We start from the raw sequence: 12297 nt of genomic DNA, 5'->3' as shown, positions 1-12297 counted from the left end.
TTTATGAAACCAACAACTCCAGGTACCCAAAAATTGCTCCGACTGACTCTACAGCCGTGGAAAAAACAAAAAAAAAAAAACCCTGAATCCTACATGGTCTAGCTGTGAGTCACAGACTTCGGGCAAAAAATTGCTGTAGAACACCCAGTACAGGTAATGTCACTGGCTCTCTAGTGTATTATTCATAGGAACCCATGGAGACCACATTCTTGGTGAAGCCCAATCTACACGATACGATTACGATTCTATTTACGATCCGATTAAATCCGACATGTCCGACTGGGATTCGATTCAATTCGATTTGCCATTGTAAAACAATGGCAATTCGAATTGAATCGAATCCCGATCGGACATGTCGGATTTAATCGTATCGTAAATAGAATCGTAATCGAATCGCACAAAGAATCGTATTGTGTAGATTGGGCTTAAGAGTTGTGAGAGTTAAAGTCCTGGCAAAGCCCTGTTTTTTTATCAGAGGAAGTTAAGGAAATCTTCCCTTCTAAGACACTAAAACAGGGCAGGTTTAATCTTTCTCCAGCCCATCTAAACACATACATATAAGCCGCACAACACATGGAATAGTATGTTTTCACAGTCACAGTTACCACAAGCAGTTCAGACAGCCTAAACTGCCATTTCTTACTTCTGAGCCAAGATATCTGCGGTTAATGCTTCATTTGACTCTGTATCACTCATAGCTCCTTCATCGTCATCATCTCCAACCATTCTGTAAGGAAAATAATAATATCGAAAATCCGGCATTAGTAAGCAGGATTGCAAATCCATCCCACCTGACAAGTATATCTGCTAAAGCTTCAAGCATGTTGGTGTAGTCATAAAAAAACAACAACTAATGCACATAGCAGTGTATGATAATATTATCAACACTATAATTATGCTGGGTGATATGAAGAAGAAGTCACAGAGGCCAGCAATTTTCACCAAAGAATAGGTTAACACTAGAACACTCCAGAAGACACTCCTGTGTTCTCCCCAGAAATTATTTCCAGTCTGGTGGCATGAAAAAGTAGCCAGGTGAGGCGAGATGACAGAATGCAGGGCCGGTGGTTCTGTGCGCAACTCTGCTGACAGCATAGGAGGTGGTGAGCCGCTGATATCTGGGTGCTCTCCAAAACTAGCCCGGTGGAGCACCCGGCTAAAACAGCCTGGGGTGAACACTGCACTTGCTGCTCACAAAAGGGAACATTGGGTGTAAACAGCGCACCCTCCAGTGTATATTCATTCTGTTTTTTTATTTGGTTCTTGACTAGGTACAGAGAAGAACAAGCATAGGATTCAGTACCCTAACGCAGGGAAAAGAAAATGGAGACATCTGTAGACTGGAACATTCATAACATTTAGAGAGAATGTTACTTGCTTCCAGGCAGGTGGGATATACAATGTGAGGGGCAAGGAGGATGAGTGGGGTTTAAATTTCCTGTGTAGTTTGTGTTTCCATAGTAAGTTTAGGCAGTTATCTCAGGTATTGTCTTGAAAGATGACCTGAGAAACCTTCATTGGACTGAAGGTTAGAGATGTACTTCCTCTAAAACAAGGGCGTTGCTAGCCCCAAAGATCAGTGGCACGTGCCCCGGATCTATTCTGGGGTGCCCCAGATATTCCCTATGCAAAATTAGCTGTGTTGCCTCAATGGTGGGCATGCTGGCAGCTGTGGTGCATCAATTGGGGGAATGCTGGGTGCCCCTATGTAGGCATACTGGGTGCTGTGTTGTCCTGCTGGGCACTCTGAGGTCTTTGGGGGCAAGCAGGGAGCTGTGGTCCTTCTATGGTGCCTGAATGGGAGGCCCATGGGAACATCTGGGGTGGGGGGTTCCCCAGAAAGGCCATGAAATGTAATAGGGATCTGGCAGCAGGCCAGCCCACCCAGCAGAAAGAAAGACCAGAAGCCAGGTAACTCTGCCTAGTTATGTTTAAGTGACACTGCCTATTAAGGCTGGGTCCACACTTGTCTATTAGTTTTCTGTGTCAGTTTTTCTGCATGAGTTGTCGGGCAGTGATGCATTGCTGTCAATTTTTTTTTCTGCATGTCAAAAATGTAATCAAGTGTGAACTAGCCCATTCATTAACATTGGTTCTCTTGTTTTTCTATGCAGAAAATGTACAAAAAAAACTGACAAGTGTGGACAGGTTTTTATGTGATATGCTGCCTTTTTTTTGCTTTTTTATTTGTTCTAATGGAGAGAAGGGCTTCGTCCAACATTTGGCTGAGCAGGCCTACTTAGACTGCTGTTAAGTTCATGTAAATTTGGCTCCTCCCATGGCCACACCCATTTTTCAGCTAGAGTGCCCAAAAGTGCCCCGGATCTCTTAGGATCCTAGCAACGCCCCTGCTCTGAAATATTACTCAAGAACACTTTTACCAGATATTTACAGTTGTCCATCTAAATCATACATTGTTCCAGAAATGGAATATGATATTACCTGTTATATGGGGTGCTGGGTTCATCTATTTTCATTAAGCCATAGTCTTTGTCTGAAGGATGGTACGTTGCCAGAATATTCATTTCATCCCACTTCTGTGACTTTTTACTAAATAAAGATAAGTTAAAATCAACGTCAATATCCAGGCTTCATCTTGACGTGTGATGTATTAAGTAACTTGCTAATTAAGTAAACATTTAAAATGGCTCAACAGAAAACATTGATGTATCTGCGCAGTTTAGTAAAACTTGATTCTCAGACTGACACTGGATGTCATAAGCAGGGCTGTGGAGTCGGAGAGTCGGGCAATTTTGGGTGCCTGGAGTCAGAGTCGGGAAAAAATGTACCGACTCCTAATGAATTTGTAACTGTAATTAAAATAGAAAATATGATAAAATGTTCTATTTCTCAGATAATAGTCATTAAAAATAATGTATATATATACAGTAATAGCTGTGCTTAGTCCACAAAAATGAAATAAACCAATCAAAATGAGTTACTTGTGCTGCTTCAATAAAGCAGTCCCCGTATTTTTAAAGTCATATATACATATCTGATTGTGACTGTATATATGATGTGTACACAGGAATCTCTTATATATACGAAATAACATCTGTGCTGTAAGTATAAAGCCTGATGTGTAGCCATGTCACTCAGGCCTGGTGCACACCAAAACCCGCTAGCAGATCCGCAAAATGCTAGCAGATTTTGAAACGCTTTTTCTTCTTTTTCTGTAGCGTTTCAGCTAGCGTTTTGCGGTTTTGTGTAGCGGTTTTGGTGTAGTAGATTTCATATATTGTTACAGTAAAGCTGTTACTGAACAGCTTCTGTAACAAAAACGCCGGCAAAACCGCTCTGAACAGGCGTTTAGAGCGGTTTGCGTTTTTCCTATACTTAACATTGAGGCAGAAATGCATCCGAAATCCAAAAAATGCCTCACCCCGCGAGGATTCGTTTCTGCAAAACGCCTCCCGCTCTGGTGTGCACCACCCCATTGAGATACATTGACCAAGCGGATCCGCAGCCGCAAGCGGCTGCAGAAACGCTGAAAAAGCCGCTCGGTGTGCACCAGCCCTAAGAGAGATGGTCAATGAGATGGAAATAATTCTGCATTGATGCTGGTTTATGCAAATGTACGCACTCCCTTTGCTCATGAAATCAAATAATGTGATATGTTGTTAAAATTTGGTTTGGTGACTATGAATTAAAGGGTACCTGAGGCGAATTAAAAGAAAAGCTTTATACATACCTGGGGCTTCCTCCAGCCCCCTTCAGGCCATTCAGTCCCTCACTGTCCTCCTCCGCCACCTGGATCTTCTGCTATGAGTCCAGGTAATTCAGCCAGTCAGAGCAGTCTGACTACGTGCCGCTTCCACAGCCAGGAGCGTTCTGCACCTGCACAATAGTGCTGCGCAGGTGTAGTACGCTCCCGGCGGCGGAGTGTGTGCATGCGCACTACACCAGACTGGCTCAAGTACCTGGACTCATAGCAGAAGATCCAGGTGGCGGAGGAGGACAGCGAGGGACTGATTAGCCTGAAGGGGGCTGGAGGAAGCCTCAGGTATGTATAAAACTTTAATTTCATCTGTCTCAGGTTTCCTTTGTTACACAGTAGTACTATACACTACATATGCACTCCCCACAGAGCTGCAGGGAATCCACTGAGAATGTTGTGCACATTGAACACAGAGGTGTTGTCTATCACCCATAAACCTTGTTCAGATTGTGCAAGAAGAATGTGTAATAGAGGAAGAATCTCCTCAGTCCCCTGCAGAGTACCTGCACCTCATTCTTACATGTACCCACAGTCACATTGCCTAGGGCCTGATAGATGTTCTTTGTTCTGGTCTGTACCTTTTACAAGTACTCTTACCAAGTCCAAAGGGAATAAATATAGTAGTCTACATATCCTTCTCACTTCAGTTGTCTTGTAAAATTCCTAAGCGTTGGCAGTTAGGAGACGAATTTCACGTTACATACAGTTAATCAACAAAATTGTAATATGCTAATTAGAGGAGTCGGAGTCGAGGAGTCGGTGGAATCCTAAACTGAGGAGTCGGAGTCGGTGGATTTTTGGACCGACTCCACAGCCCTGGTCATAAGCTAGAGTCACATTGAACACGGAGAGAAGGTAAGATCTTCAGAGACGGACAGTTCACAGCATGCTTTTAGCATATTGCCCATGCTGTGGAGAATACAGGGATGCTGCAAAGCCAAAATAATAACTACCTCACTACACACTGTCTTTTTCTATGTTTTTGTTTGGGCAGCACAATTTAAGACAGGCCAGTGTTATTTTGTACTGTCTCATCAAGGCAATGCCACACCCTCCAGTCACCACCTATTTACACTTCACAAACGTCAGAGCTCAATGACACAGCAGCATGCATTACATCAAGCTACAAAAATAAACCTAAAATTATACAATGCAATAAACTGAACAAAAATTAGCAGTCATCTTACAGCCAGCAGCACAACACACAATGACACTACAAACACCACAACATAGAACACCTCTATTTACAGTACGGTGGTGTAGTATTTAGCGATCTCGCCTTGCAGCGCTGGGTCCCTGGTTCGAATCCCAGCCAGGTCAATATCTGCAAGGAGTTTGAATGTTCCCCCCGTGTTTGTGTGGGTGTGCTCCGGCCACTAAATTGGCCCTAGACTATGATACATGCACTGAACAATACATACTTAGTCATATGACTATAGTAGGGACTAGATTGTAAGCCCCTCTGAGGTACAGTTAGTGGCAAGACAATATACTCTGTACAGCGCTGCGTAATATGTCGGCGCTATATACTAAAATAAGTAAATAAAAAAAAAAAAAAGAGTCTTAAAACCAACTGCCAACAATCCTCACATTTTACCACAATGATCCAGTACTGTGGGTGGGGGAGGAGCAAAAGTTCAAGTGAGAAGGAGCCATCACTCAACCATCATCCTCCCCTCTCTCCCATGATCCTCTTCTCTTTCCTCAGCCTTCCCAAAAAACATGATTGATCCCTCACTGAACCTTCTTAATTTCATATGCTCTTGCTACTCCCTGCCTCACCTTTTCCCACCTACTACTGCCGACATATGCACAAGCGCCTCAGTTGCTGCCACACCTATATCATAAACATTCTGTCCTTCATTGTTCTCAATGTTTGCACACATGCTGTACATGCACCTTTATGCCTAGTACACACCATACAATTTTCTGTAAGATTTTCTGTTAAAGTGAACCTAAAGCCAAACAAAAAAAATGAGATGAACTCACCTGGGGCTTCCCTCAGCCCCCTGCAGCCGATCGGTGCCCTCGCAGCTCCGCTCCGATGCCTCTGCACCCGCCGGCGAACACTTCCGGTTTGGCCGTCACCGGCCGACAGGCATGGGAACGCGAGTGATTGTTCGCGTTCCCAGCCTGTATATCGCCCCGTATGCTGCTATTGCGGCCAGGATTCTATAGAATCGATCAATGGCTGAAATCGACCAGCGTATGGGCACCTTAACAGAAAATTGTATGGTGCGTGTACTAGGCATTACACTGAACCCAGAAACTGTACACATACCACAATTTGTAAGAAAGGGGATAAGTAGCCGCTGCTTTTGACTTCTGCGATAGGCAGAAAGGCAAGCAAGTCTGGAGACACAATCTCTGTCAGCACCACCAGGCAAATCTGGAGACACAATCTCTGTCAGCACCACCAGGCAAGTCTGAAGACACAATCTCTGTCAGCACCACCAGGCAAGTCTGAAGACACAATCTCTGTCAGCACCACCAGGCAAGTCTGGAGACACAATCTCTGTCAGCACCAGGGCTGTGGAGTCGGTCCAAAAATCCACCGACTCCGACTCCTCAGTTTAGGATTCCACCGACTCCGACTCCTCTAATTTGCATATTACAATTTTGTTGATTAAAAGTATGACACATGAAATTCGTCTCTTAACTGCCAACGCTTAGGAATTTTACAAGACAACTGAAGTGAGAAGGATATGTAGACTACTATATTTATTCCCTTTAGACTAAAACTAGTCCTTGGTAAGAGTACTTGTAAAAGGTACAAACCGGAACAAAGAACAACTATCAGGCCCTAGGCAATGTAAGTGTGGGTACATGTAAAAATGATGTGCAGGTACTCTGCAGGGGAATGAGGAGATTGTAAACAGACAACACCTCTGTGTTCAATGTGCACAGCATTCTCAGTGGATTCCCTGCAGCTCTGTGGAAAGTGCATATGTAAAGTATAGTACTACTGTGTAACAAAGTAAACCTGAGACAGATGAAATTAAAGTTTTATACATACCTGGGGCTTCCTCCAGCCGCCTTCAGGAAAATCAGTCCCTCGTTGTCCTCCTCCACCACCTGGATCTTCTGCTATGAGTCCAGGTACTTGAGCCAGTCGGGCGTAGTGCGCATGCACACACTCTGCCGCCAGGAGCATACTACACCTGTGCAGCACTATTGCGCAGGTGCAGAATGTTCCTGGTTGTGGGAGCGGCATGCGGCCGGACAGCGCTGACTAGCTGAATTACCAGATCCGGGTGGTGGAGGACAGCGAGGGACTGATTAGCCTGAAGGGGGCTGGAGGAAGCCCCAGGTATGTATAAAACTATAAAACTTTACTTTTCATCCGTCTCAGTTACCCTTTAATTTGTAGTCACCAAACCAAATTTTAACAACATATCAAATTATTTGATTTCATCAGCAAAGGGAGTGCATACATTTGCATAAATGAGCATCAATGCAGAATTATTTCCATCTTGTTGACCATCTCTATTAGTGACACAGCTACACATCAGGCTTTATTCTTACAGCATAGATGTTATTTAGTATATATAAGAGATTCCTGTGTACACATCATATATACAGTCACAATCAGATATGTATATCTGACCTTAAAAATACGGGGACTGCTTTATTGAAGCAGCACAAGTAACTCATTTTGATTGGTTTATTTCATTTTTGTGGACTAAGCACAGCTATTACTGTATATATACATTATTTTTAATGACTATTATCTGAGAAATAGAACATTTTATCATATTTTCTATTTTAATTACAGTTACAAATTCATTAGGAGTCGGAGCATTTTTTCCCGACTCCGACTCCAGGCACCCAAAATTGCCCGACTCCACGACTCCGACTCCACAGCCCTGGTCAGCACCACCAGTCAAGTCTGGAGACACAATCTCTGTCAGCACCACCAAGCTTTAATTGTGCTGTACAAACTATTTACAATATGTACACAACATAAATAAACCATGTCCTGGATGGGTGACTAACTGAGCTTAAAGCTGAGAAATTTTGTCTAAACAGCACAAGCCAAATGATAGAAAAACAGTTAAAAATACAATTTATCAGCACATTTTACAATACCGTCTTAGACTAAAGTTTGGTACACACATCCAAATTTTTTTTTAATTTTACCATTTCTATTAAGCAAGAGAACTTAGCTACACAATCTGTTTATAGTATTCAAAATGTGTTGGCTCTCATACTACATAGAGCTGGTAAAATTGGCCAGTCATTGGCCAATAAAACTTGCATGTGCATACCAGGATAATTAATGCAGCTGAGCGGGTGGGTGGGGGTTAAACTTACCCAGCAGCCTTCTTCTTTCACCCATCCCACGGCGCCTCCCACGCTGCGTTCCAAGCCGCATCACGTGACTACAAACACATCCTCCAACCCGGAAGGAAGTGTTTGTTGTCATGTGACCGCAGCTTGGAACGCAGCGTGGGAGGCACTATGGGATGGATGAAAGAAGAAGGCTGCTGGGTAAGTTTAACACCCACCCCCTCAGCTGCATTAATTATCCGGATGAAACTCATCCGGATTTCATATGGATTTGATAAGTTGCTCATCCCTGATATCCGCAAACCACTACACCTTCCTCCCGATTGCATGCTCCACAGTATGCATTTAGATGGTGCTGACATTTTCACTGCACGGCACTTATAGATGTGGTCCACTGCATCTTTAAATATTTTTGTCTAGCATATAGAATAGCACTGCTGATACAATCAATCCACAGGGAAGCCAGCGAGCAGTCATTCGCTGGCTTCCAATCCAATTCCATATCAGGTGACACTGCTGTCCAATTGGATGGCAGGTGCTCCCTGAGTATGCTTTACTGTCCGGCCTAAAGAGGATTTTTACTATTTGCACATGCTGTATTGGGGGCATAATATCTGCTTTGGTTAAATGGGAGACAAAAGGGCTGCACGTGTACACAGGTAATAGTTGACACTACCTAGGTTCAATGTAATGTTTTCTACATTACACAGTATTATGTATACTCCGGCCCCCCATTCGTTTGAAGTATGTTCACCCGTCCCTTAATCGAAAACGTTTGGGGACCCCTGGTCTAAAGCCTCACACACACATACAAGAAATGTTGCCTGACAAATGGCCAAGAGAGTCAGGGGCTGCTGTACACACACACTGGATTCATCTAGTGTGTGGACAGCGCTTAAGGCCAATTTAATGGGAAGCAAATTTGTGGGTGCTAGTCTAATTTAGGGGTCCCATAAGGAAACTTCAGAGCAATTCCACTAACATGATTGTTGAAAATATGCATGTGTTTAAGAAAACCACAAGGTGCTAATCTAGTGTAGGGGAGCCAGTAGGAAACCTCATAAGGAACCAGGGCTGTGGAGTCGGAGTCGGGGCAATTTTGGGCACCCGGAGTCGTGATTTCATAAACTGAGGAGTCGGAAGTGGCTGATTTTTGTACAAAATCCACATCCCTGTTAAGTATTAGACTAAGGAGTCGGAGCCATTTTGGGTACCCGGAGTCGGAGTCGTGATTTCATAAACTGAGGAGTCGGAAGATTTTTGTACCGACTCTACAGCCCTGTAGGGAACAGTTCTCTAATCAAAGCACCCTATTATAGCACAAAGCATTGTAATTGGCCAAATAGTGTGGCGTATTTTACTACAATCTAATGGAAACCTAGCAATTTGAGAGGGTGCCGTCCACCCAACCACATTAGCTGAATTTCCCTATGAGTTTCCTGCTGGGTCTCCTCAAGTAGACTAATGCCAACCACAGTGCTTAAACCCAGGCAACATGGAAAACCATACAAATGCTATGCAGATAGTGTCCTGGGCCTGAAATTCTAGCTACAAAAATAACATTGATTGCTGTGTGTTCAATTCATTTTTGGTCAATTGTTGATGCTGCATCAATGGCTGGTGCTGCATCAAATTAAGTATTATGGCTAAGGACCCATTTACACTGACTCAGTTGCACTCAGTTATAACTAAAAGGTCAACTGATTTTCAAAGTAGTGTCCATGTTTTCTTATGGCACTGTTTACACTTAACGCGTTTTAACTGAAAGCTTTTTCACATTGCACTGCTATGGAAAAACCGTGCACCAACGCGTACTAACACATACCAATGCATTAAGTGTAAAAGGGCTCTCAGGCCCCCAAGGGCCCTTTTACATTCACTGCATTGGTATGCGTTAGTACGCGGTTTTGCGATAAAAGTGCATTGTGAAACAGATTTCAGTTAAAATGCGTCGTGGGAACTGAGCCAAAGGAAAATATGGACATTACTTTGAAAATCAGTTTTTTTTCAGTTATAACTGAGAGCAGCTGGTTAAGTGTAAAGGGGGACACTGCAGAAAGCTGCATCAGGCCGTAATGGTGCACCCAGGGGAGGCGTGTCCCCATCTTTCCTCCCCATGTGACAGGCATGCCATGTAAACATGAAGGGTATGTAACTGTGGCATGTTCGCAGCCCTCCTCCCACCTCTGGTCTTCATCTCTGTCCAGGGCGAGTTCCTCCTTGCTGAGCACACAGAGTCCGCTCTGCTGCGAGCCCTTGTTCTTCAGGATGCCTTTGATCGGCCTCTGCGTCGGTTCCTCCATCTTGTGTCCCGGAGCAGAGTACCGGGAAAATCACCCGCTCTCAGCCTTCACCGGCCGCTTTCCCACTCTGTCACCGCCCGCTACGTCATCAGCAGCAGCTGCCTTGCGTAACATCCGGTATGACAGCAGGCTCTAGAAGGACAGGACGAAAGCTTCCTGCCTGCCATGGAAACCATGACGCTGTCTATACTGATAGCAGTGGTTACGGCGCCATCTAGTGTCTATGCATGCAACAGAGGCCATAGCCGAGTACGAAGAGAGAAGGAGAGATGCTACAAGTTACAAATTGCAAACAATAAACAGAAAAGGATCGTGCTCTTCCCATCAATGGGCTCTATTCACAATAACATGTGCAATAACTCTTTTTTGGGTGAAAAATTACCTCCAGTGTTACCGATTTTTTTGAATATTCACAAAAAATTTACCGAGTGTGATAAATGTTTGATAAAAGTGCGGTAAAACAGGTGATAAACAGGTGATAAAACTGTCAGTAAGGCCTCGATTCATAAAGGTGCTGTCGGTAAGGTAACGTCGAGCGGGGAAACACCGCTGTCGGTATTTCCGCCTTCAGGGTGGTAATTCATAAAAATTTTGCTAGTTGTGACAGGCGTGCAGAGATACTCCGCTGTAGGCAGGCGTTAGGCTGTCGGGAGACATGCGGAAACAGGAGAAGCAGGCAGAGTCCCTCCGTGCGGTGTTCTCTCTGCAGCTGCTTGGGAGGTCTGTCCCATTCACTGCACTGTATTCCGCACACTTCTCGCCACATCAGAGGTAGCGGTAATACCCGTCCGCATACCGCTACCTCTAATCTTTATGAATTGACTACTTGTTACTTTTGCTATGATAATCACCGCGCAAGGCGGTGATTCATCACTCTGCTCGCGAATGTCGGCTTTTCATGCGGAAAAAGCCTTTATGAATACAGATTTTGCTGTGTGGTCGGTAAAGTGAGCAGTTTTCAGCATTTCCGAATGCGGGAATGCTTTATGAATCGAGGCCAAGTCTTATCTGTAATATGCACATAAATAAAGCTTTTTTTGCCACCCATTACACAGAGACGACCCAGGGAAGCCTGTCACATTTAAAGTGATCCTTAAGTAAAAAAAAAATGACTTTTACTCACCTGGTCCTTCCAATAGCCCCCTGCAGCTGTCCGGTGCCCTCGCCGTGTCCCTCCGATCCTCCTGTCCCCGCCGGCAGCCACTTCCGGTTTCGCCGTCAGGAGCCGACAGGCTGGGAACGCGAGTGATTCTTCGCGTTCCCAGCCACAATATCGCCCTCTATGCTACTATATGTTTGCTATAGCAGCATAGAGGGCGCAATTGTGGGTGGGAACGCAAAGAATCACTCGCATTCCTAGCCTGTCGGCTCCTGATGGCGAAACTGGAAGTGGCTGCCGGCGGGGACAAGAGGATCGGAGGGACACAGCGAGGGCACCGGACAGCTGCAGGGGGCTATTGGAAGCCCCAGGTGAGTAAAAGTCTTTTTTTTTTTTTACTTAAAGGACTTACGAGGCCAGTATAGTAAAAAAAAAGTGAATTACCTCCTTAACCTTGTACGGCACGGAGGACGCCTACGTAGCGTGGATCGGGGAGGTTGGCCCTAGAGCTGCGCAGCCGCACTCGCGGCTGTGCGGACTGCGCAGCCGCGGCCAAAGCGAGCGGCCATTTTAGGAGAGGCAGGGGAGCCCGACCCGGCCGTGGGGTCGGGAGCCATCCCGGGGGGGCTGACGAGCGGGGGGACCCGGCGGATCGGCACGGAGGGCGCGGACGGCGTCCTCCGTGCCGTACAAGGTTAAGGAGGTAATTCACTTTTTTTCACTATACTGGCCTCGTAAGTCCTTTAAGGATCACTTTAAAGTGGAACCTCAACTCTTGTGCAGGACAGAAGGAAAACATAGAAATGCACCCAGAATGTATATAATTTAGCCTGTCTAATTTCCCCTCATCTGTGAATAATTTCAACTGTAATTTGAGCTCTCAGCTG

At 44.9% G+C, this 12297-nt stretch overlaps 1 protein-coding gene across 2 annotated transcripts in view; it reads right to left on the bottom strand.

Moving 5' to 3' along the window:
• The window catches only part of PPP1R2 (protein phosphatase 1 regulatory inhibitor subunit 2), a 60195-nt gene extending 49764 nt beyond the window's left edge, over positions 1 to 10431 (bottom strand). The window contains exons 1-3 of one of the 2 annotated variants that reach the window (XM_068281149.1): positions 10193 to 10431; positions 2443 to 2550; positions 644 to 727 (exon numbers count right to left, since the gene is read on the bottom strand). In XM_068281149.1, coding sequence (XP_068137250.1) covers positions 644 to 727; positions 2443 to 2550; positions 10193 to 10311 — 311 coding nt within the window. In that variant the 5' untranslated portion in view covers positions 10312 to 10431. The remainder of the gene's footprint in view (positions 1 to 643; positions 728 to 2442; positions 2551 to 10192) is intronic. The other variant, XM_068281151.1, reaches the window with a different exon arrangement.
• Between the last annotated feature and the right edge of the window lie 1866 nt (positions 10432 to 12297).

This window comes from Hyperolius riggenbachi, chromosome 4, assembly GCF_040937935.1.
Source record: "Hyperolius riggenbachi isolate aHypRig1 chromosome 4, aHypRig1.pri, whole genome shotgun sequence".
NCBI lineage: Eukaryota > Metazoa > Chordata > Amphibia > Anura > Hyperoliidae > Hyperolius > Hyperolius riggenbachi.
This window is presented reverse-complemented; position numbering and strand designations above follow the sequence as displayed.